The 26,135-nt window shown below is 43.7% G+C and overlaps 1 protein-coding gene across 4 annotated transcripts; it reads left to right on the forward strand.

Moving 5' to 3' along the window:
- The first annotated feature begins 291 nt into the window (after positions 1–291).
- pde7a (phosphodiesterase 7A) lies at positions 292–26,020 on the forward strand. 4 transcript variants are annotated; one of them, XM_061665753.1, is made up of 13 exons: positions 292–357; positions 432–1,378; positions 13,251–13,311; positions 18,512–18,601; positions 19,032–19,198; positions 20,709–20,772; positions 21,240–21,436; positions 22,268–22,399; positions 22,879–22,970; positions 23,063–23,207; positions 23,814–23,910; positions 24,010–24,090; positions 24,592–26,020. In XM_061665753.1, the coding sequence occupies exons 2-13, from the start codon at positions 1,241–1,243 to the stop codon at positions 24,807–24,809; spliced, it is 1,482 nt and encodes a 493-aa protein (XP_061521737.1). In that variant the 5' UTR covers positions 292–357; positions 432–1,240; the 3' UTR covers positions 24,810–26,020. The 4 variants fall into 4 exon arrangements, with proteins under 4 accessions (XP_061521737.1, XP_061521735.1, XP_061521738.1 ...); XM_061665751.1 differs by having other exon boundaries at positions 303–1,378; XM_061665754.1 differs by having other exon boundaries at positions 303–1,378; positions 18,515–18,601.
- Positions 26,021–26,135: the final 115 nt, after the last annotated feature.

Consider the following 26,135-nt stretch of genomic DNA (forward strand, 5'->3'; position numbering starts at 1 on the left):
TCTGAGTAGTGAGTCATGAGATGAAGGTAATCACAGGCAATGGTGTGTGTGTGTGTGTGTGCGGGCGCGCGCGCGCGTGCGTGTTTGTGGCGACCGCTGCAGGGCAAGCCCCGGTTGTGTGGAGGAATACCCTTGAGAAAACCACCACTCAGAATAGAGGCCTCGGGAAGGGAGCCAATGCGAACGCGGCGTTCATTCGGCACGAGAACAAGTATCCAATGGGCGCGGCACTTACAACTGCCGCCGCTCTCCTATTGGTCTTGTGTAAATCGAAGGCGTTTTAATTTTCCCTTGTGTGTGTGGCTTCCCCACAACAGCACCATCTCCGGCAGGTGGTGTCGGCTCTTGGAAGAAACGGTAGCCGGACGACCGTTAATATCGTGTTCACAGTGTTTAGAGTGAAATAAACTGTTGTTGTTTTTATTCAAAAGGAGTATGTATCGACGGCCATGATGTGTCTTGACAAGCCTCCGGGAGCGAGGCGGACGAGCTAGGAACGAAAGCGTCGGGGTTCCCCCTTATCTCTTCCTCTTGTTCGAGCCTGGCTGCCACTTTTGTGGTAAAAAAAAAAAAAGAGGAAAAAGAAGGCGCCACCGACGCATTGAATCCGTTTGGAACCGGGAAGGAGCGAGTGAGGCCGGGGAAAGAGAAGAAGACCCTTCCCCACCCCCAACCAGCACTACCACTACGCCGCGGCGGTTTTGTCGCGCTCGCTTCCCCCGGAATTGGGCTCACCCCAACGGCGGCGATATGTCCACGTGAGCCATCGAAGTCCCATTTTTTTAAGGGGTTGGAAGTGAGCTTTTTTTTTTGGTTGTTATCCGTGAACATGCGGAGCCCAAAAAGCAGCGGACGTTTGTTTCAGTTTTGAGAAGGAGGGAGGAGGAAAAAGGGGGGACCAAAAAAAAAAATGAGGAAGCGTCTTCATAAAGACCCTGAAAATGGCAAGAAGGTCTCGTTGTCGGTTGGGTTCTCGGGTCTGGGTTTGAGCAGAATGAGGAGGAAAGGATCTCCATAAGATTTTGTTGTTGTTGTAATTTCTTTATTGACAGTACAATGACACCAAAGGAGCTCAAACTGTGTTTTTATCCCCTTTGGAAGTTGTGCCAGACTGGCTCACAATGAACAGAAACACTTCAAACTTGGATTGCAGATCATAATATTGACTTTTTTTTTTTTTTTTTTTTTTTTTACTTGCTATATTTTCTAAGTATTTCTTTGTTATCTCCCTGACTATTCAATGGAAGTATGCTATCAGCTACCGGTGTTGCCTCTGGACAGGCCGGTTCCCAAGCACGTCCTAAGCCGGAGGGGAGCCATCAGTTTCAGCTCCAGCTCCTCGCTCTTTGGGGCCCCAGATCCCAGACAGCTTTCACAGGTAAACACACTCTTTTCCCACTCATTGTGTAGCCACCACACTCCATTTCACTCATTGTGTAGCCCCCCCCGCCCCAAATGACTGCGTTCATCCCCGAGGCCCCAAAAGCAGTATCCAGACAGCTCTTCAGGCAGCTGGCGCAGGTAAATGCGCTCTTTTTCACTCATTGTGTAGCCTACCCTTTTCGCTCATTGTCTAGCCACCGTCCCAAAATGTTGCATTAGTTCCAGGGGCCTGAACAATAAGCAGCCAACTCTTAGGCACCGGATGCCAGATAGTTGTAGCAGGTTAACACTCTTTTTGCACTCATTGTGTAGCCCCAAACTGTTCACGCGTAGTTTAGCCACCCTCCAAATGGTTGTGCTCATATTCCTGAGGCCTTTAAAAAGTAGCATTTAGCTACTCACTCTTCAGGGCCCCTGATCCCAGACAGCTGTTGCAGATAAACCTACTATTTTTTCCACTCATTGTGTAGCCACCCCCAAAATGGTTGCCTCATGCTGAGACGTTAAGCGCTTTAGGGCTCCCGATGCCATATAGCTGTCGCAGGTAAATGCACTATTTTCCGCTCATAGTGTATTAGCCCCGTACTCTTTCCACTCATTGTGTAGCCACATCTTTTTGACTACACACACACCATTTTTTTTTTATTATTAACGTGCGCGTGTTAGTCACAGATAAAGATATCGTTTTGCCATTTTGCTACATCTGTCAGCGGGAACACGCCAACGCCACTGCAGTGTTATTTATGTCAACATCCCTTTGACACATTGGCAGAAACAACATAAGTCACACTTGTACTTCCTGCTTTGTCACTCGTGGATATGTGCCTCCGATAGGCCTGCGGGTTTTGTGGTTGCAGAACAAAAAAAAGCAACCCCTCAGACCCCCCCTTTTTTATTTTTATTTTTAATGTTTTTTTGTGAATGATGGTGTCACCGGTCAGTCCCCTGGTTCTGATTTGGGGCTCATCCCTAGCAGGAGTTTGTCAAAGTACGAGCACTGGAAGTCTCCCACAAATTGGCTGCTTCAAACCAGTCTGTACAATTTTGGGCAGGGGTCAGAGACTTTTTCATGTTCTGTTATGACAGACATATCCAGTCCACTGTATTTCGTGTTAATAGGTGAAACTGGTGTTCTGGGATAGTTTTTTCTAACGTTCCTAGGGTTCTACTAAGTGCGTTTAGGGAGAGCAGGGTGGTGTTCAGGGCTCCTAAAATATGAACACTCCATAAAATGCTTCAAAAGCAAGAGTAGTTACATTTTGGGCCAATGTTTAGAGCTCTCTCAAGGTTTTCTTTCTCACAGTTCGGGTCACTTCTTTTCGCTTACACAAGGGCCGACTTTCCTGCTTGCGTTGTGTTTCGCCGTTGGAAGTATTTACGAAGCGTGAAGTCACCGCTCGACCCCTGGAGCACCCTCTTTGCCCAAGCTGGCCATTAGCGCTTTGTGCGTGACTCTGCCCCACATACTCACCCATGTGTGTCTGCTTTGAAGCTAGCCTGCTGTCACAGGGGGCCTTCTTTAAGTCTATAGTCCTGGCTATCAATGGACGTCAGTGTTGTTAGGCCCCTTGGTGGTCTGTAGTAATTGGCTTGGGCTATGATATCCATCAGGAGAGGTATAGTAAAAGTTAAAATTGGTTGGCAGTTAAAAGTAACCAAAGTAATTCATGAACTGTACAGCTTGATAGGAAATTAGTTTTTTATTTTTTTATTTATTTTTTTTTATTTTATTTTTTTTACACATTTCCGTTAGTGTGTGTCTATTGTAAATACTGTAATCCTATAACCAACCTGCTTTTTCTTTTATTTGCTAAAAATGTAACTGGAAATGCACACTGATGGATACACCTTACTTTTGGTCGACCAACTCTACTGGCCGGTTAAACTGTCGCAAACGAGATCAAAGTTTATCGTTACAAATCGGCACGGTGCACTTGTTCTTGAGTAAAACAAGGATGTGCAGCATTTAGTCTTTGTTGTAAAGCAGTTACACGTCCACAAAACCCGCGTCCCATCCCGTATTTACAACTTTGAGGGGTGTGAATGTACTCTTGCGGCCGCTGTGTGTTTGTACATGCGGTCCCGCTGGCCTGTTGTTTGAGGAAGCTGGGCCGGACTGGCACGGCAGAACCAGGGCTGTCAGGCATGTGCCTCGGCACTGTGGGCAGTGGTTTGGCCCGTTGCCAAACTCGCAGATGGCCCGAGACTCTCTTCAGTCTTTTTTTTCCCTTTCTTTCTTTCGGCTATTTTGTTCCGCTCTCACACAAGCCCTCTGTTTCTAACTCACTCTCGCCGCCGCCACCACCTTCTTCATCTTCTTGCCTCCGCTGATGACGACAATCCGTCTTGTAAACACAGGGCCAAGGCGGGCTAAAGACGCGAGTGAGTCGTGGGGAAATATGTTGCTCTGTGGGAATGCTTACAACGGGTTATAAGGAAAAATGCAGCGGAGGAGGAGGCTTCACACCGCATAACAAAAGGCCTCATTTATCTGTTGCTGTTGAAATTCTTGATTCTTTGAGGTGAGGCGAATGATGACTAAAGTTCAGCTGGTCATTTTCTGGAATGAAGACAGGAATGAAAGGACCTGAATTGCGCCACATTTAGATTTCACCAGATAATTGTACTGCCTTCGTACTGTCGTGGAACGCGTAGACACTATCTCACCTTCCTTTCAACGTTTGGCTTCCAGAAAACACAAAAGCCCTGTTTTAAAATGCCAAGCACTGGAGTTCAGTTCAACTCACCCACGGTACGACAAAGAACTTTGAACACTGACCTGGCCCGCATTTCCACTACGAGTCGTGGTTTTGGTGGGATACCGATATCTGCATCAGCTACCAAAATGCTCACGCTTTTGAGTCTTCTCTATGTTGTGATACACTGTATTTTAAAGAAAAAAAAAAAGTCTCATTCTCGAGGTCAATGTTTCCCAATCCCCGAGCCAAGCCACATAATATTCAAATGTCGTGGCACATCACCAAATAAAAATGTCACAAAATGTAGCTTGCTTCAAGATAAAGTTTACTATTAAACTGACGCATAAAACAAAAGAGAAATTAAGATTGTAGATGTAAACACTCAAATGTTCAACCAAATCATATAATTTTGACTAAAAAGTCCGTTAGGTTAATGCTAATTAATAATGAGAAACACTATGTATGGATTTATGAAAATTAGCATCGCTATTATGGTAATTACAAACCTTCAAACAACTACTACGTTAACATACATAGAGCACAACATTACTTATTGGCATATATTCTCTGCGCTCTGCGGGAACGACTATTAACGTTGGGCCTATTAGTTGGTGACTTCCTCTGCCTCTTCTCGCTGTCCATTATGCAGCATCTGCTCCAGTTGAGCTCAGTGCTGCCCGGCATGTTCTGGCACAATGTGGTTCTACACCGAAGTCACGCAACTCTAAATTCAGACCCGCCTGTATATTATAATTACCCATAAAAAAAATCGCTTGATAATCCGCAATATAACGAAGGTGCGAATGATGCACCGCGATATAGTGGGGGAACTTTTGACATAGCCAGATAGAAAGATCAATGAACAGATAATGATGATAAGGAGGTCACGTGGCACTGTGAGATAACGGAGGTCAGTTGCATGGACTGCGAAAACGCCCTTCGGCTATCTGGCATATCGTAGCCAGCCAAATCGCAGTCGTCATCGCCGCATCATCATTAGAGCCGTGCTGGTCTCTGGCCCAAGACTGACTTCTCCCCATCAGAGATGTTTAGACAGACCCACCGATAAGCTCGTGCGTAAAAGCCGCTGATAGCGCCGCTCGCTCTGCTGCCAAACTATGGACGTTTCTGTGCGCGCATATGATAAGCCACCACTGCAAGACAGAGGGGGGAGGGGTGGGGGAGAATACTTTGTTGATTTTAAACTGCAGCGATAAGGCTGTGTGCGTCTGCGCAGGGCCCTCACATTGACGTCGGTTCAGGATGTGGCAAGAATGCTGAAGGAGCCAAGAGTTTCACAAGCGTCCTCAAAGGCTGCTTTTTTTTTTTTTTTTTTTTTTTTTTTTTAACCCTTGTGTTGCCGGTTGGAGGTTTTCTGTGAAAATTCCCCGGACAGTCCCGCAGTCTGTGGCTGTGTTTGTCACCAAGCAGGAACGTGTAGTATTTGGTAAACAAACGGGAGTGAGCCCTCACATCCTGCCTTCATTTGGACACAAGACACTGGCCTTCTTTCTTGTTGTGTTTTCCTCTGCGAGGGGCCCCCCTCTTATCACATGACCGTTCTGTTTTTGTGCCGCGGTGTCGAGCGCAGTCGGCCATGAGAATGCGACTCCACGTATCAACACAGATCTGACTGACACAATCATATTTATTTACCTTTTTGTGTGGATTTAAGCCCCAAATAGTTGGCGGGCCTTCTTTTGGAGGCCAAGACAACGTTGACCCAGGGAAGCAATTAGAGCCTGGGGATGATTGTCTTGAAATGAATGAAATTCCTTTGCAGAGTAGACCGCTCCCCTCCCCCCCACTCAGCTTGACTGTGGTGCCTTCATAGAACGCTGGTAAAAGCCCCTCCATAAATAACATGGAAAAAAAAGGATGCGGATAGGTCGCCTCTTATCTGGAGCACGGGGACCAATTCCGCTCTTTTCAAGCCGGCAGCAGCCTCTCAGAAACTGAATGAGTCGATCTCGTAAAACACTCTCGCAGCAAGTAGATTCCAGCCAGGGCGCGCGCGCACACACAAACGCACATTCACGCATACACTGGCCTGGTCCGAATCGACCCTCGGTTAAGGCTTAGCACTCAGTTACTGGAATGTGCTGCAAGAGCTCATAAGCTTTCTGCTTATGAAACTGACTTGAGCTGCTTTGCTGCTTTCGGTATCCGCTGTCGTCTTCTGTTGTTGACTCACTGAGAGAAGCACCTGTCCTCTTGAAGGAATTGTGAGAATTCCGCAACAGGGACCATAACGGGCGACCGCCCCTGAAAGGGCATGAGAAGACATTGTTTCGCAATGTTGTGATGACAGGAAGTTTGTTTGTAAAGGCCACAAAGCCTTTCTGATCGTGGAGCAACTCGCTAATCTTGCTGGTTGCTGATATTGGCTTCTGCCAAAAGAGCTTATGTTTGAACATGCAACTCCCTGCCCTCCATTTTCATTCATTCATCTTCCGTTCCGCTTATCCTCACTAGGGTCACGGGCGTGCTGGAGCCTATCCCAGCTCTCTTCGGGCGAGGGGCGGGGTACACCCTGAACTGGTCGCCAGCCAATCGCAGGGCACATTTTGTAATACCTTAACCATAAGTTGGTGTTCTGGCAGCACGGCGAGTTAGTGGTTAGCACATCAGCCTCACAGTTGGGAGGTCCGGGTTCAACTTGGTTTTCCTCCAGGTACTTCGTAAGTTAATTGAAGACTCTACATTTGAACTCAAATGAACACGGTTTGAGCGCCTCACTCCAGAACTCTGAGGCAAACGTGCTAACCACTAGCTGACCATGCTGATTATCTCATCTAATTGGACAAAAATTCTTCTGGTCTACGTAGTGACATCAAATCAAATTTTATCCGGCTCTGCTTCCGATTGAACGGAAGCTCTAGTTAAGCTTGTCTGGCAGATTTGGTGTACTAATTTGCTGTGCTTGTGTAGCGTAAAACATGAAGTGATCCTGTATATTTTTTTTGCCTTTGCAGAGGTCTCACTGGCAAATACTGAACAGAACTACCCAAGAGAGTTTCCCTCCAGTGGAGTGGGGTCATTTTAGTTTGCGTCTTGGGAATAATGTTAGCCTTAGTTAAACTATCGCCGTAAGACATTTGCTAAGCGAGCAGCGCCCGGGGGGTGAGTTGTGCAGTCAGAGGTTTAAACATCATGTGAACCTGGCCTCTACACCCCCTCCACCACATCCGTGATCTTAGAAACCCGAGTGTCGCAACCCCTGGCGGAGAGGCTGAGACGAGATAAGAAAGAGCTACGTTTAAATGAGGTTTTCATGGCATTGCACGGAAGACAATGGACGCGCTTATTATGTTAGGAGTGCACTGCAAATGATACGGGGAGATAATTCCGTTCTCAAGACTGCTGCAAGCGCAGACCATCTGTCTACAGCGGCAGGTGTTTCGACAAACGCAGAACACACACTACACGTTGAAAAAAACTTTTACAATGGCCAATCAAGTATTCTCTATAATTTAGTAGGCCATATTAGGTAGGGGTGGGTAAAAATATCAATTCATCACTGCATTGCAATTCTTCCCCACCGCAATTCAAAAGAATTAGGAAGGCTTTTTTGGACAAACTGTAGGGGTCCATGCGCACCTCAGACTTGCACCTGAAACCGTAAAAAAAATGTTTTAACACGTTTAACTGAGAAGACTGGAAAATCATGGCTTAAAGCAAAGGAAGAGAACTAAAAGGGAAACGACATACGGAAGGAAGGCTTGCTCGTCTTTGTGAAAATTGAATCGATCGGCATCGGGTGCAGCGATATTTATAACGACCTCATTCCGGTGTAGTCCAGCGAATTATCTTTTCCATTCAACAACTCCCTCCTCCGCACCCCACCCCGACTCTCTCCATCCCCAAGTGAAAGGAGGTCATTGGCCAGCAGATGGGGAGAAATTTTAATCCCGCCTCGTTCCACGCCAGAGGCTGTAGGGAAAATGCTACTGACGCCAAACAAAGCGAAAAAGCACGCAAGCGGTCACACATACAGTCTTGGTGGAATACTTTATACAAGGACTTCTTTTGGCCATTCCCGTTTTTTTTTTTTTTTTTTTTTGCCCAATTCACCAAGTACCCGGTTTAGCTCCACTTATACTCTTCCTATGTGATTTGCAAATCATCCATCCATCCATCCATCCATTTTCTGAGCCGCTTCTCCTCACTAGGGTCGCGGGCGTGCTGGAGCCTATCCCAGCTGTCATCGGGCAGGAGGCGGGGTACACCCTGAACTGGTTGCCACCCAATCGCAGGGCACATAGAAACAAACAACCATTTGCACTCACAGTCATGCCTACGGGCAATTTAGAGTCTCCAATTAATGCATGTTTTTGGGATGTGGGAGGAAACCGGAGTGCCCGGAGAAAACCCACGCAGGCACGGGGAGAACTGTGAGGCTGACGCTCTAACCAGTCGGCCACCGTGCCGCCATTTGCAAATCATGTTCAACCTATATTGAATTGAATACACTACAAAGACAAGATATTTAATGTTCAAACTGATAAACTTAATTGTTTTTAGCAAATAATCATTAACTTAGAATTTTATGGCTGCAACACATTCAAAAAAAGCTGGGACAGGTGGCAAAAAAGACTGAGAAAGTTGTGGAATGCTCATCAAACACCTGTTTGGATTAGTGCCAATGGCATGGGTAACTTACACATCTGTGAAGGCACCATTAATGCTGAAAGGTACATAAAGGTTTTGGAGAAACATGCTGCCATCCAAGCAGCGTCTTTTTCATGGACGCCCCTGCTTATTTCGGCAAGACAATGCCAAACCACATTCTGCACGTGTTACAACAGCCTGGCTTCGTAGTAGAAGAGTGCGGGTCCTAGACTAGCCTGCCTGCAGTCCAGACCTGTCTCCCATTGAAAATGTGTGGCGCATTATGAAGCCTAAAATATGATAACGGAGCCCCAGACTGTTGAACAGCTGAAGCTGTACATCAAGCAAGAATGGGAAATAATTCCACCTACAGCGCTTCAACAATTAGTGTCCTCAGTTCCCAAACGTTTATTGGATGTTGTTAAAAGAAAAGGTGATGTAACACAGTAGTAAACATGACCCTGTCCCAGCTTTTTTGGAACGTGTTGCAGCCATAAAATTCAAAGTTAATGATTATTTGCTAAAAGCAATAACGTTTATCAGTTTGAACATTAAATATCTTTGTAGTGTATTCAATTAAATATGGGTTGAACATGATTTGCAAATCATTGTATTCTGTTTTCATTTATGTTTAACACAACGTCCCAACTTCATTGGAATTGGGGTTGTATTTTCTCACACCCGAGCTGCACAATTCAACGACATCCCAGATAGTGACTCAGTAACCTCGGTGGAGCCACACCTTTGTGTAACCACGATTTAAATATGGGCAGAGTACCTACCGCCTTGTCCAAACACCGCATGGGTGCATGTTGTTTTGCATACCTTTCTTTCAAAATACACACTGAACAAAATGTCCATGTGTCTTCGAAACATGGAACAGTCTGTACTTGTGCACAAAACATCTTTTGACTTGCACTATGTATAGCTAAACGTATAATACAGTGTCGCTCTGTTATTTCTGATGTCACCACATTTTACTTTCAGTCTCATCAAATAAACACACATTCTGTAGTCAGCACATGCTTGGACACAATCTATATCGTTCGCACCAAGCATTGGTGCTGTGTGTAAACACGGTGCGGCCTGTTGACACTAAAATACAGCTTTTCGCAGATGACCCAACCCCGTGTTGGGCTGTTTGCTCGCTGGGGAAATATTAGCTTTGTATTGGCTGGCGGTATTACCTCAGAGGACACGCACTGTCCGGTGTGTTTGTGTGAAGGAGACTTTCGTTAATCCGTAAGACATGAGGTAATGAGTGTACAAGAGAAGTGTGTTTGTGTTGGTATTAACCGGTAAACAATACCCGAGTGTAGACGCACATATGGCAGTGCCGTTGTTTATCCGGCATGAGTCAGTTGGATTTTCATTCATTTTTGTTTTTATGTGTGCAAAGCATAGGGTGTTGTTTTATTGGGATAGTATTGACATTTAGTGTGTTTCAGCCGTTTTCAAGTGTATAAAGCTTTATTTTTAAAAACATATAAAAGACCCCTGTGCTTTTATCCATTCATGTTATGGAATGTACAGTATGTGAAAATCCAGACGTCCTGTAGTAACGCTGTCCTTTTAAAAGAAAAAATTCAACCCATTGAGGCCAGTTTTCAAACATTTGCGTTTTCAGGCTCCAGAAGCGACGTAAGAAGACACCCGAAATTATAGTTTTCACCAGTTTACAGTGATTGTTGCTTTCATCCATTTGTATTTTTGAGTGAATGTGAAAATCTAAATGGTACTAACGCTGTCCCTTTCAAACGCCTTCCACCCATTGAGACACGTTTTCAAATCTCAGCATTTTCAAGCGTAAAAGCCAAGTAAAAGAACATCCAAAACAATGCAATTTTTAATTGTTTACCAGTTAAAAATGTAAAAACAAATAGTCAAAGATCCATAATTGTCCTTTCATCCACTTGTTTTGGAATGCACATGAACATGGAGAAGATGTCCAATAGGAACATTGTGACTGGTTTTCAAGCGTTAGCTCTTTTGTTCTTTAAAAGCGATGTTAGAGATTTATTTTATTTTTTTAATAGTTCATGTAAATATCCCTAATTGTGAGTTCAACCACGTGTTGTACAATGTATGTGACAATCCAGGTGTGTGGAAGTAGCACTGCCCCTTTCAAAAATTTGTTTTGAAATGTTAGCGTTCTTGGGCTCCAGAAAGTGTAAGTGCACATCCGAAAATAATGCTATTTTTTTTATACATGAAAATCCAGATGATGTCTGATAGAAACACTGCCATGTTCCAAAACTTCCATTTTTGAGACTTGTTTTCAAACGTTAGTGTTTTCAGGCTCCAAAATCAATTATGTCTACTTGTCATGTAAGTGAACATGCATAGTAAAGCAATTTTTTTGGACCCCTTTTCAGTTAAAAAGAGAGGAAAAAAAGAGGCACTTGTGTTTTGGAAGTATGATGTCTGATTGTAGCGCTGTCCTTTTCAAAAGCTTCCAATCTTTTGAGACCAGTTTTCAATTGTTCCAGTTTTCAATTGTTAGCTTTTGCACCCTGAAAACACTGTTGTCGCAAGCGTAAACACCCAAAACGATGCAGTTTTTACCAGCAGATTTTCCACAAAATTGGCTTTTCTCTCCAATGAAACACCCGTTTATTGCAGGGGATTATTGTGATGTCACACACCCCTTGACAGTGGTCACGACCAGGATCCACTCCAGATCTACCAGCAATAGGTGAAAATAGTCTATAGTTATATGCCTCAAACATGCTTTAAACACACAAACTTAAAAAAACCCAATACTTTTTAAACACATCGTAAAGGTATGGTCGACCGACACTATCGGTACATTTGACACAGAACATCCAGTGTTGATGGGCAGTAACTGTGAATGGAGATTTGAGAAACCCGACCCTCGAACTCTGTTATCAGCCAAACGGCCAAGCGCTGCCGAGGCAGGCGTCAAGTCATGCAAGCTTTTTGTGGAAGGGGAAACCCTAGCCTCGGGGGAGCCCCAGAGGTAGGGAGTCAGCCTGGAGGGTGTCCAGGACATGTTGAGAGCGCGGAGCGAGTGCAGCACCCCCCCCCCCCCCACCCCTCCCCAGCAGGTGTGTGTTGACAGAGCAAACACACGCTCGCCACAGTTACGTCTGCTACAAGTGCGCTCGTGACTCAGCCCCCTTGCTGCTCCTCTGCTGAGCCACGCTGATCCATGCCGGGCCACGGCGCACATGCGACTCAGCAGCCGTCCATGTCGGGCGGCGTGTTCCCGTGACGAGGTCAACAGGAGCACGCTGACTCCGACCGAAGAGAAAACGTCTGTTCTTTCAGCTGTGACACCATAGAGGCTGCGAAAGGGAACAGAAACTTGCTCAACTCGGACTAAATCGACTAGGAAAGTACCCAAAATAATACACTTTCTGGCCACAACCATTAGGTATGCCTGTTATGAGGCAAAGTTGATCAAAAACATTTTTCCCCATGGGAAATCATAGTCAAGCGAATTTATTTGTGCCAGGCTTACGGAAAACATTTAATTGTATATTTTAACATCCTTAATAACTGGCATACACGCGCAAAGAAGTTAACCACTGTGTTATGAAACTCAAATGAAGTAAAACTATTCACGCTTTGAAGAGACCAGAGAGACACGCAATGGACAGGGAACAGAAACATGTTTGCAGACCAGACAAAGTGTTAAGTAACATTTTTAATCTTATAAGTATTAAAAAAGAAGTTCAAACGCAACTTAAAAATGAATTACGTTATTTATTTAAAACAGCCCCATGAATTTGCCTTAAGTCCGCTTAGCTTAATACTAATAAACAATGCGCAATGCCATAGGTAATCTAACGAATAGCATCTATTTGGCGGTGTTATAAGGCTTTGAGCAATCGATATTTGAACCCAAACGGTGCATCAACACAGCTTACCCAGTCACTTAAAGTAGTTGTGAAACTCTTCTTCATTTGTGTCTGCAAGACTGTATTATACTGACTCAAAATTGTCCATTCGTGTAAATGTTAAGTGTGAATGGTTATTTGTCTATCTGTGCCCTGTGATTGGCTGGCGACTAGTCTTGGGTGTACCTCACCTCTAGCCCAAACGTCTAGGATAGCTAGGATAGGCTCCGGCTCACTCGAGATCCTAATTAGGGCAACCGCTGTCGAACATTCGTGTACGGGTGGATATTTTATTTATAGCTCTGGATCTGTAATTATCATCACACTTTCCCTTGTGCCCACCACCGGTATCCTTCTGTGGTGGCATCACAAAAAAGAAAATCAAATGTGTGTGTGTGGTCTATCTTCTAGGTGTGTGTGTGTGTGTGTGTGTGTGTGTGTGTGTGTGTGTGTGTGTGTGTGTGTGTGTGTGGAAACAGGTGGCACTCACCTCACATTTGGCCTCACGACTGATAACAGCGGCGCTGCGACGCGTTTATCAGTGTTTATGTACTCACTCGCACACACGTCGGGAAAGATGAAATCCAAGTGTCAAAACATTGCGCCACCCGCCCTGGTTATTGCACTCTAAACTTTACAAAGTGTCACTTTACAACCCTGCTCGATTATTTCTTGGTTATGTGTGTTTACGCAGAGACGCGGGGCAATCTCCTACGACAGCTCGGACCAGACGGCGCTATACATTCGTATGCTAGGTAAGTGTTTCCTTGACACAAACCCAATCATACACGCATGGGCTGGATCATGTCCATTTTGTAACGGCTTATAAGCACGAAGCAGGATGGAGGAGGGCGGTTCTGGAGATTATGGAAAGACGCTTGAGCTCGCATGTCCACTCAATCCTGTTTTTGTAGCCTTTTGGTAATCTCACAATAAGATTATCTTTTGTAAACCATTCAGCAATTGGGTTGGGGTACCCTTGTTTCGAGAAGAGGTCCATACATTTTATTTTATTTTTTAATTTTTTAATTTTTCTTGGTTCCCTTGATGGCATTCTCGCAATGAAAATAATCAGCGTTTATGTATTCATGTCTGTTTGTGCACGTTGTGTTTATACTGGGAGCTGGATTGAAACGGATGAATAGTCTCTACTAATAAGTCAAATGAGTTCTGGCCTCCTTGCATCAAGACTGCTTGTGCTCATGATCTGATGGGAGTCTTTCCTTCTATGTTTGTCTGTGAAAGGACCACCTTCCTACATAGCGCAACCAATGAAACCTTGTTGTCGTAATGCAAAGTGAGGTTGTTCGGCCTTGGTGGAGCTCTAGCGGCATTACGTTTTGGGGCAAATGTGCTTCATCGATAGTGAGGAAAATATATTCTGTATATTAAGCATCCTTGGGCGCTTTATAAATCTGTTATTAGGGATGGTGCACCGGGCGGTACTAGAAGGGCTAGAAATTAGCCCCCAGTTTCAGTGATCGACATGAAACTTGGTGGACACGTCTATCATAACAGTATGCACAAAAAACACGTGAGGAACAATGCTTTGAATTTAACGGAAAGTTGGCTATTTTGGTTTGACACAAGCATTTTAGAGCAAAGTCCATGAAAAAGAGGCCTGGAATGTTAGAAAAAAATGAACTCCCAAATCACCAGTTTATCCAAACGACAACAAAGCTGGGTGCACTTGTCTACCAAAACAGGCTGAATGAAAACCCATACCCAAAATTGAACAGGAAGCCAGGCATTGTGTTTTTAAGCAGCCATTTTGTGGGCAGATTCAATGAAAAGTGGCCTGGAAAGGTGCGGGAAAAAAAATAGCCAGTTTCAATGATTGACATGAAATTTGGTGGACATGTCTAGCTAAACACGATGGAAGAAAAAGTCTCAAGGACCCATGCCTGTCATGGAGCAGGAAGTCGGCCATTTTGGTTTGAGCCAGCCATTTAAGGCCAATACCAAGGCTAGTACTTTGATGAACTCAGACGAGGGAAATCGCCCAAATGATCCCCAATCGGTAGCAGCTATTCTATACAGATGAGTGACTCTAAATTGCTGTTTCAGTTAGCAACAGAATTCAAACGGGCTCAGCTGTCAACCAGGCGTATAGGAAACAAGGTGTTTATTTGGATGAAGTGGATGGCATCATTTTAGTTGAAATACAGTATCTGGTGTCTACTGCTGAACAGAAGACACACACACACGTCTGAATGGCTTCCAGTTGTTGATGATGTGAGTCAACAGCTGCCGTGTGTTTTGTTTGACCTGAGTAAAGGCGCTTTAGCTTTTTTTTTTTTTTTTTTTTTTTTTTTTTTCTTCCCCCCTTTTTCTTTTTAATCCTTTCGTTCGACCGAGTACAACACGGTTTCTCTCCTACGTCACAGGCACAAAGCATCTGTCTTTGTGGATGGGTTCTATTCACCGCACGCTCACTCAGCCCAGTGTCATCCTGCCATTGCTCGAAACGACATGACCTACATCCAACCCCCCATTAATGCAGTGCAGCTGTGGGCTCGGGGGGCTTGACTTGGACCCTGTGACTCTCGAAACGTGTGCTAATCACTGCGTCAAGTGTGCGCACGTGCCCGGGCTGAGCACATGCGGATGGATTCACGCACGCCTGAATCCGTCGCCTCGGGCCGTCTGAATCGTTTTGATTTATGATGTGCACGTGCAATACCGCAGATTAGACACGCGTTTCTTCACGATGAATGCCTCCAACAATATCGCCGAAGGTCAAAATGCTCGTGCACGACTACACGAGTCTCAACATCAGGCAGAATTGTGCCTGTAGGGGGTGCCAATGAATCTCGTCACCCACCTGTGAAGGATACGTTGTTTAAATTTCTTAGCAAATGGAAAAAATCTCTAGCAGTAGTTCGTCTTTGGGGGACAAAACGACCCAAAAGTGTCAGCTTCAAACCAAAACGGCTGACTTCCTGTGACTTTTCGGCAGTGATTCTTGACACTTTTTTTTTTTTTTTTTTTTTTAGGTCTACTCATGATAGACATGCCAAAACCCATGTTACGAAATTAAACTGTCTTCGGGGGCTGACTCTTCGACAAAGTCACAGAGGTGCTGCCGAGGCCCATGAACAAATGTAAATTTCTTTGAAAATTTGAACCTAAAATGGCCTTTTCCAACCAAAATGGCAGACTTTCTGTGTCTTTTCAAGCATGGATCCTGAGCCTTTTTTGTCTGTCTGCTGGTCATAGACATGCTTACCGAATGTCATGGTGCTAGTGCAAGTGAGTCCAGCTTTGTGGGCTGCGGTTTTAAGAAAGTCCAGTCTTTGACCCTTAAGTGGCCGGCCGGCTCAAACAAAAATACCAGACTTCTCGTGCCTTTTAAGGCATGTGTGCTTAAGATTGTTTTGTGTGTCTACTAATGATAGTGATGCCGACCAGATTTCATGTTGCCAGATGAAACTGTGTTCGGGGGCTACATTTTGAAAAAAGTCTGAGCGCCGTGATCCCTGTCAAACTTTGAAACGTTGACCCTAAAATGGCCGCTTCAAACCTAAATGGCCAACTTGTTGGGTTTTTGGAAGCTTTTTTTGGCTTTATAGTAGTACATTGTGTGTCTGTGTCTGTGTGTGTGTGAGAATTGTAATGAAGTGCCATGCTGGAAACACACGTTGCACTGTTGTACACCCCCCTTTAAATTATTAAGCACCTCTTGCTGCAGCTAATGTTGTGTAGTACGGCCAACCTGCGCTTAATTACATAGAGATACTAAAGACAAACTGAGGATCACCTTCACAGGTTCTGTGTTGTGATGACATTGCATGTCCAGCTCCATGCCCGTCCTCTTCTTCTGTGTCTGTGTGTGTGGTTTACACATGCTTAACATTTTCAACACAATGATACACACGCTGTCCGGGTTAAGTCACATCCTTGGCCCGTTCCACCTCTAGCGCCACAATGGTGGGTTTTCACCGCAACCGAGTCGCAATCCACTTTCCAGCGCTGGCTTTAAGAGGGTTTATTTTAATAATTCGAACACGGCTGAGTGGTTGCGGTGTCTTTCCTAAGCCAAATAAATCTTCCACCAGGATCCACCGCCTTGTTTTAAAGGTCCCATCCATCAAAATCCTTTTTTTTGTCCACTGTTTTATGCATTAAATAGGTAAAAATGAGTCTGACCTAGTTTAAGTTTGACATCTATGCAGTTTGTCGATTATATGCAATAGTCGATGAAAGGCAAAAGGCAGAAAAATGAGCTGATCAGTTTCAGGCGTCGGTGTGACGCAGTTATGTTGTTTATTATTCATTAATAGCCCACTTGTTTGTGGTTACTCACCTACTCAACTCTACGTTGGAAAGTGACTGAATGAAAACGTACCTGCGTCTTATGGAAAGCTAAAAAAAACCTTGTACTTCAAAACTCTCACCTCCCAACCTCATAGGAGTTGTGAAATAAATGACTTCCATTTATTTTTGGAGAAGTTCCTAAGCATTCTGGGACCAGAATTGTGCCGTGTTTGGCACATTTTGTGGCGGAAGACTTTGTGAACTTCAGGGAGTACAGCAAAACCTGGAGTTGTGCCATCAGCCAGGTTTCCCCCTCTCCACCAGCACTAAGTACTTACAGAAGTGGTCACTGACCTAAAGCGAGGTACCTGCAGCACTTTTTGACATTTTAACCAGTTTTTATAAATGTAGGAGGAAGAAAATGGATAAGCGTTTGTTTTACTGGTCTTATCGTGTGTGTGGTCTACTCAAGATGACCAACACAGAACATCTCCACGCACAAAACCATATCTTCAGCGATAATCGTGAGTGCCCTCCCCCAAACCAGATGTCTGTCAGACTCATGGCTCAAATAATCGTGTCAATCACGTCGTCCACTTGAATACATAAATGCTCCTCTTTGAAATGCTCCTCTTTTTCTTCCCCGCAGTATTAAAAATGACGCCGTAGATGTTTTTACTGCTACACACGCTGCTTGCAGAGCAAACCTGGTCTCTGTAAAGCTGAAGTGTACCTGTTTTGTGTGATTTAAATATTTTATACATCTTGGACTGTAATGTGTATTTGTTTAATCTTTATTTGACGAGAAAACATAATACATAAGATCACTATAAAAATATTGCGTATCTGTCCAACAAACTATGTATTGTTTTTTTTTTTTTTTTTTTTACCTTTTCACCCCAAAAATCTTAAATAATATATATTATTGCTGTTTTCATAGTTTCTTTGTTTTTCCATCCATCCATTTTCTTTACCGCTTATCCTCACTAGGGTCGCGGGCGTGCTTGGAGCCTATCCCAGCTGTCATCGGGCAGGAGGCGGGGTACGCCCTGAGCCGGTTGCCAGCCAATCGCAGGGCGCACGAAACAAACAACCATTCGCACTCACAATCACACCTAGGGGCAATTTAGAGTCTCCAAATCAACCTACCATGCATGTTTTTGGGATGTGGGAGGAAACCGGAGTGCCCGGAGAAAACCCACGCAGGCACGGGGAGAACATGCAAACTCCACACAGGCGAGGCTGGGATTTGAACCCCGGCCCACAGAACTGTGAGACGGATGTGCTAACCAGTCGTGCCTTTGTTTGTTTTTATTTAATCCAATTTTTACGGCTTTTAATTAATTAATTTCGATAAATACAATGTTGTCATTTCCTCCATAGTATTCTTTTCATGTGTACAAAAACAGCAACACTTCCTAATCAAAGGCCACCCTCGCAATGCACGCCTTACCCCAATAACTTCCAGCTATTGCATAAACCTCCCCTTTATAAGAGGAAATCTTGAATTTTGTGTGCTTTATCAAATCCATTAATCCCATGGCAACTCCCATCCTTGTGGCTCTTATCAAAGCTCTACATGATCATATCTTTATGCACTTAAATAGTTTGACTTGTTTAATTAATAAACAAACCAAACACACACGTATGTGCTGGAATTGCATGAGCCTTGAAGAAATAAGTGCAAATTTCTTCCAGGAGATGTGAGAGTGAGAAGTCAGGTTGGATTTGAACCAGAACGTCGAAGCTCCCATCCGTATCTGTGCATCGACTTCCGAAACCTTCACAGTGAGTACGATTGGCCACCGCCGGCCGCGACCGCCGCCCCCCCTTTCGCCATTTTCGCACACTAGCTCACGTAAGGCCAAAGTTGTGTTTGTATGTGTCTGTGTTTCCCCTTCCCCATCAACACCTTGTCAATGACATCACAACACAGACGCATTGTGTGTGCGTGTGTGCGCCTCACGCTGCTGTGTTTCCAGCTTGCAGCTGCGGTTTATTCAGTCATGCTGCTTTTGTGTGTGAGAGAGCGCACTGACAAAGCAGGTCTGCTGTGCGAGCCCAGACAAAAAAGCTTACTGGTAGGCCGCTTCGTCAGCACAGAGCCGAGTCGACAGTCATGTGACCAGCTTGCGCTTAAAAACAAATCCTAACAGTCGTCATAACTTATTGTTAACAATCACTTGTGTACGTGTGTTTTGTCCGTGTGTATGCGCAGCGCGCCTGGGCAGCGAGTCGGAGGCGGCCGTGGACTCGGCCCCCGAGAGAAGGGTGCGCCGGCTGCTCAGTCTCCAGAGGTACCTGCACTCGTCCCGCCTACTGCGGGGGGCCGCCCCGCACATCCCGCTCCCCATCCTCGACGAGGACTACACTGGACAGGCCCGCGTAAGATCGCCCCGCCCAGGGACCCCAATTGACACGCACTACGCCAGGGGTGCCAAACTCAGTTTTGTCACGGGCCACATCGTAGTTATGACTTCCCTCGGGGGGCCGCTACAACTGTGAACCCATATAAATGAAAGATTACCTCCTATACTGTAATTACATACAGTATACATTGATTGACATTGACATACACATTGATGAATAACCAGTTTTGAGATCAGAAGCCTATAAAAACGTGTTTTTCGACTATTACGTTTCTTTTCAAAGTGGGATTGGTAACAAAAAAATGCTTGCAAATATCTCAATGGTATTACAGCAGAACACAATGAGCAATTTTATTTGCTTTTGCGGGCCACATAAAATGATGTGGCGGGCTGGATCTGGCCCCCGGGCCACCAGTTTGACACCTGTGCACGACACGCAAAAACGTTAGCGATGAATGATAAATCAAATAATTCCAATGGTTTCATTAGGAAAAACAAGTCAAAGCAAGATCTTTGCCTCCACGTTTTGCAGCAGGCTAATTTTACTGCACCACTCTGTAGTGATAAGTTGTGCGCGATTGCTGCGAGTCAGGAGGATAGTGTGTTAAAAGACAGAGATTTTCCAAAGTTTGTGATCCTTTCACACTTAGAAATGAAGGTGAGAAAGTGCAATCTGTCTACTGTAAAGCAGAATTGATGTAACACAACAGCACGACGAGAACGCATTGTAATACTAATAATCCTGAAATTTCACCCCAAAGCCCTATACCGTATCGCTAACTTTTTTGTGAGTAGTGTACGTAGCTAGATGCCTCATTGAGTGCGAAATCATACGTTGACGCCGCCGCCATGTTGGCTGTATCAAAGTGGCAGTATGCATGAAGATGTGCCAACCGATTTTTTTATACTCAAACCCAGATCTCATGAGATTAAGATTTAACAATGACTTTTCATTTTATATTGCCAAGAACATCATTTTGTGAACAGAGTTTGCTGACTTTGTGGCTAGTACCATAAAGAAAATAATGAATAACGTATTTTCTCAAATGATTGCAATTATTAACCGTCAAATTCATAGAAGTGTACTCACTGAATATCAAAATGATTAATCAAAATCAGTTAAATGCAAACAATGTTCTGTGTTTTCGGAAAACTCACATCACAACCACATTTCAGAAACTGCTTACGATAGACACATTAAATATTTAATTAAATATGTCAATATTTATCATCACAGTAACAATATTACATAAATTTGTAGCTGTAAATACTCAAGAAATCAGAAAAATACGAATACCTTGGTTAGGCTCCATAAGTTAGTTTTGAGGCACATCCATTTGACTGTGTGTGTGTGTATTTGGGAAGCAGATTTACTTGCATTAGTTTATGGGGCAACATCTGCCACATCCAATATGGCGGACGCACTCGATGCGGCGTCTAGGTATACACACGTCTCGCCGCAGTATTCACAATAGATATTCTTTGCATCTTCGTCGTTAACGTGCTCTCTCTCTGTCGCTTTGCAGTGCATGCTGGAGAAAGTGGGCAACTGGAATTTTGACATTTTCCTCTTCGACCGGTTGACCAACGGTATGTACAAACATCAGAGTTACGATGTATGTCCCAATGGCGCCATCTACCGGTCGCTTGATACATAATTGGCAGTGTTTCGGAAGCACAGTGGCAGGAAAAAATGAAATCAACCACTAATGTTGATATATTAATATAGATATGTTTTTACTATGTTCTTTTAGTGTTACGTTTTTTTTCCTCATGTTACAACAGTTTGTCTTGTCTTTTCTCGTAGTGTTATGTTTTTGCTCATAACGTTCCAACTTTATTCTTGTATTGCTATGACTTTGATGTTGCGACTTTTTTTCATTATTATTGCTTTTTTTTGTATGCTCTCGGAAAAATGGTAACGTTAAGACTATTTAATGTTGCGACTTTTCTTATAATGTTCCAGCTTCAATCTCGTAATGTTATGATTACGCTGAAACGCAGCATCGCCGAGGGAAGCGCGTACTCATGACTCATCTCCGTCACCGCCCTCGTAGGAAACAGCCTCATCACGCTGACGTTCCACCTACTGGACCAGTACGGCCTGGTGGAGCTCTTCCGTCTGGACGTGGTTCGACTGTGGCGCTTCCTGGTGCTGGTCCAGGAGGACTACCACACCCACAACCCTTACCACAACGCCGTGCACGCCGCCGACGTCACGCAGGCCATGTACTGCTACCTGCGGGAGCCTGCGGTGAGACGCGCGGCACACTGTGGAGTGAAAGGCTGTTTTCGGAGTCACTCTTCGTCCGCTATATTGTCGTGCTGTTGGAATGTGTAGTAAGTACGCTTTAGGTTTGGAGGGACGGAGGCGGACCGCGAGTAGCCAAAATCCGCAGATAATTGACGCCCATTATAATTGCATCGAATTGCATGCGAATGTGAATCCGCGGGTGCCGAGAAGGTGGGGTTCCACTGTAATCCGTTCAAGCCTTCTCGCCAGGAAAAAACAACAAAAAATGTTGCAATGTATATTTTAACAAGTCAATCTCGCACTCTTTGATATTGTACTTTATAAAAAACATACAGTAATGATGTGATTAAATAAAATTAAAATTGAACGCTTTTTACCACGCTGCATCAATTGAATGGCCATTGTGCTGCTCTTTCTGGCTACTTGGAGGCAATATAAGACAGACTCACATCGGCTCATCAGTGCGCCACTAATATTCTTCTGATGTTAATCTTTGCAGAAGCTATATGACAGAACTGTTATATCGTTTGTGTTCAATCTGTTGCGTTAAGGATTATCGCACCGCAACGCAGCTTGTTTTGATTTGAAGAATAGTTCACGGTTTGCCAAAGTGCTGCTTATTGTGCGGAGGAATGAGTTCACTACTATCATACGGCGCTCGTACCGGAAGTTTGCGCTCGCAAGTTGAAGCAACAAAATCATCCTAATGACTGCTCGTATCTCGAAAAAACTCGTACGTCGGGGCAGTCGTATCTGAAAAGGCAGCAACCGCTGTGTAGGGATTTTTCGGTCTTCGCATGCCAACGCGTTTTGTGTGCGTGATGAGCGCAGCTATCCAAGTCTCTGACGTCGTACGACATCCTGATGGGCCTGCTGGCCGCCGCCACTCACGACCTGGACCACCCTGGAGTCAACCAGCCCTTCCTCATCAAGACTGACCACTATCTGGCTTCACTCTACAAGGTGACGCCGCCCCACGGACTCCTAGACACTGATCCCACTATGTAGCTATACAAAATATGACCTATGGAGGCAGTCACGAACACATTTAGTCGTTTTTAGTGACTTTAATTTTTGCTGAGGATGGCCGTGATTTATGAACTTAGTTTTATGACCATTATGAATTTGTTCTTTAATTTGCATATTTTTCCATATAATTTTTTTTTCTATTAAAGTGCCACATATTCTGTAACATTTAAAGCTTACTCAAACTGAGTTAACGACTGTCTTTATTTTTATTTTGGTGTCGTAGTGTTGCAGGTTTTTTTTTTTTTTTTTTTTTTTTCCCCAGACTTCATTCTCCTAAGTCACGACTTGTAGTGCTAACAAGTCTTGTAGTGCTACTCCCCCCCCGTAATGTTATGATTTTACTTTCATAGTGTAAAACTACAATTTCTTTATTTTTTCTTCTCTTGTAATCTGATCCTTGGTGCGGTCCTCAGAATACCTCAGTTCTGGAAAATCACCACTGGAAGTCTGCCGTGGGTCTCCTCAGAGAGACTGGGCTCTTCTCCCACTTGCCTGCCGAAGACAGGTCTGCTCGCATCTCCGTATTATGATGACCCCATTGTCTCTCGTTGGACTTTGAACGGACTCTTGTGTGCGTTTGTGTGTGCGTGCCCCCAGCTTGAGCCTGGAGAGGGATTTGGGCTCGTTGATCCTGGCCACGGACATCAGCAGACAGAACGACTACCTGTCCAGGTTCCGTCTACACTTGGACCAGAGCAACCTGTGCTTGAGTAACGCCAGCCACAGACATTTTGTGTTACAGGTGCTAACCTCCTTCCTCTCAGCACAAAAGTCACTTTTCTCTGTTTTTTTTTTTTTCCCCAAAAACCCCTTTTGTAAATGTACAACTTTTTTTCTCGCAATGTTGCAATTTAATTCGTGTAAAATTTCAATGTAGTTTTTTTTTAAAAAATGAAATTAGGACTTTCTCGTAATATTCTGACTTACAGCCGTGTTATGACTTTTGTCCTAATTTTATGACAGTTTTGAAAATGTTACGATTTTATTCTTTCAATGTTCAGACCTTCCTTATAATGTTTATTCGATGTTATGACACACAATGTTAAGATTTTCTTTCTTGTAATGTTCCAACCTTTGTCATAATTATACAACTGTTCTCATAATGTTACAATTTTATTCTTGCAGTGTTAATTTTACAGCTATTTTCAGTGTTTTTGTAATAGTGCAACTTTTCTGGCACAATGTTGCGGCTGCTGTCATAATGTTTGGATTTTGCAATTTAACAACTTATAATTGTACGATTTAATTTCCTGAAGACTCTATGACACTACTTCATTCCGATAAATTCCCACTTTCTTTTCTCGTAATATTTGGATTTGACTCTTTGTTTTGCGGTCGTCCGCTGCAGATGGCGCTGAAGTGCGCCGACATCTGTAACCCGTGCAGGCCGTGGGAGCTGAGCAAGCAGTGGAGCGACAAAGTCACGGAGGAGTTTTTCCAACAAGGTCGACGGTTTCAAAGATTGCATTACAATCAAAGCTTACAAAGGCTCCATTTTGTAACAGCTTCACAGTTTTCTTTATCTGTAAATATTCTTCATGCAGGTGACATTGAGAAGAAGCACAAACTAGAAGTTAGCCCACTTTGTGACAGAGCCAATAACACAGTGGGCAACATTCAAATAGGTGAGTGTCATTTCACGACACCATCACAATTGTAAACGCCATTTGACAGACACGGTCACAATTGAATAATATGTTTATCTTCTTCTTATGCTTTGCGTCGTAGGAAGACTACAGGGTCGACAGATTGCAATCTTATCAAAGTTAACTCGTTTAAAAAAAAATTTCAACTTTTTTCAAAATGTTATTATTTTTTTACCTTATTCTGGTAAAATTACATCTTTGCCCCCATAATCTTTTTCGTCATAAAATTAGGACTGTTGTAAAATTGTCTTTTTCTCTCGTAAAATAAAAAAATAAATAGTCATAACATTATGACTTTATTCTGGTAACATCACAGCTTATTCCTCATAAAATGACACCCTAGTTTTCATATGAAAGGACAACCTCTTCTGATATCTGAAGTTTTCATTATATTCCGCATATTTTTGGGGGGTATTTGTGTTTATTTTTATGTTTTAGGCAGCAAAGCATTTCCTAATATGTGGTTTCATCATTTGTCAGGCTTCATGACGTACGTGGCTGAGCCTCTGTTCGCCGAGTGGTCTCGCTTCTCGGACACGCGTCTGTCCCAGACCATGCTGGGGCACATGGGCCTCAACAAGGCCAGCTGGGGCAGCAGAGGGCAAAGCCTGAGCCCACCACCACCACCACCACCACCACGAGTGCAAGCCTCTCCAAAGACAAACCTCAGGGAAGGAGAGTATCCTGACACCTCTTGACACACACGCGTGCGCACACACACACACTGGGGGGAGCGCCTTGATCCCATTTACTTTTGATTTTCCTTCTTTCTAAACCACTGATTTTATTTAATTTATTTAATTCGAATTGTTTTTGGACGTAGAGCAATACGTAGATACCTCATTTGGCTCCTGCTGTAATTTCCCTTCATCGTTGTCTTTTTTTTTTTTTTTTTTAGTTTTTAATTTTATTTATTTGTCGATCCACAAGACATTTGAAGTGCCATTTGATGATGCGTATTGACACGCACACATGAATTTACTGTGTATATATATATATATATATATATATATATATATGCGTGGCTCACGTTTGTATTGATTCTTCCTCAAAAAGTGACAAGCCCAGTCGTTTGCTGCCTCTCGACCAACCCAGACTGTTTACTACTACTTCACACACACACACCATTGGAAGCACAAATCAGATGAAGCAACACACATGCATACACACACAACTTCACACTTTTTTTTTTTTTGGGAAGCGCAAAGCAGCTGAAGCCATACACACACTTCGTAGGAAACACAAACCAGTTGAAGCCATACACACACACAATCCCAGTAACTTTCACGCACATTTGCTTGCTAACTCACAAACACACTTTTTTTTGGAAGTACAAAGCTATATATATATATATATATATATATATATATATATATATATATATACACACACACACACACACACACACACACACTCTCTCTCTCTATCACATACTTTTTTGAACTCTTCTGTTCTGAGCCTCTCAGGCTTTTGTTATAGAAGAGAATGAACACACTGAAAACACTCAAATTTTAAAGGGCCACACACACGCAAGCTGTACAAATGCCTTACGACTATGCACAAGCGAAAAGCTAAGTGACCAAACCCGCCATGATGAAGACAACAATGAAGATGACCACATTCCACGATGTGAAACCCTCCCGTGAAGATAGATGTTTGTCCCCCCCACACACCCACACTCGCTGTTGAAAAGTGCTGTAAAGACTGTTGTATTGTTTTTTTGCCAACTGTTTACAATTCTGTCGCGACAGCCATTTTGTTTTCTCTGGAAAAGGGGAGAGGGAGGGGCAAGACTGGAGGTTTTTTTGTTTGTAAAGCCTTCCGTGCTCTCTTTTCCACTTTTTGATACATGCCTGTTGCAGTTGTTTTTGAAAGAATAAAAAGGAAACCGGTTATTGACAAAGTAATTTTGTGCAATTACTTCAACTTTGTCATTGTAACACTATTTTTACTTAAAAAACAATCACACACTGGATCAGACTTGATAGTCCAATTGTACACTTGCTAAATAAAACTATTTTAAC

Source organism: Phycodurus eques, chromosome 21 (genome assembly GCF_024500275.1).
Source record: "Phycodurus eques isolate BA_2022a chromosome 21, UOR_Pequ_1.1, whole genome shotgun sequence".
Lineage (NCBI taxonomy): Eukaryota > Metazoa > Chordata > Actinopteri > Syngnathiformes > Syngnathidae > Phycodurus > Phycodurus eques.

What these genes read in the sequence shown, in the direction of transcription:
- pde7a (XM_061665753.1), top strand. Translation starts at nt 1,241, where the DNA reads ATGGAAGTATGCTATCAGCTACCGGTGTTGCCTCTGGACAGGCCGGTT. An exon ending in CTTCGACCGGTTGACCAACG is followed by an intron (nt 20,773 to 21,239) that starts GTATGTACAAAC and finishes CCGCCCTCGTAG; the next exon opens with GAAACAGCCTCATCACGCTG. An exon ending in ATCTGGCTTCACTCTACAAG is followed by an intron (nt 22,400 to 22,878) that starts GTGACGCCGCCC and finishes TGCGGTCCTCAG; the next exon opens with AATACCTCAGTTCTGGAAAA.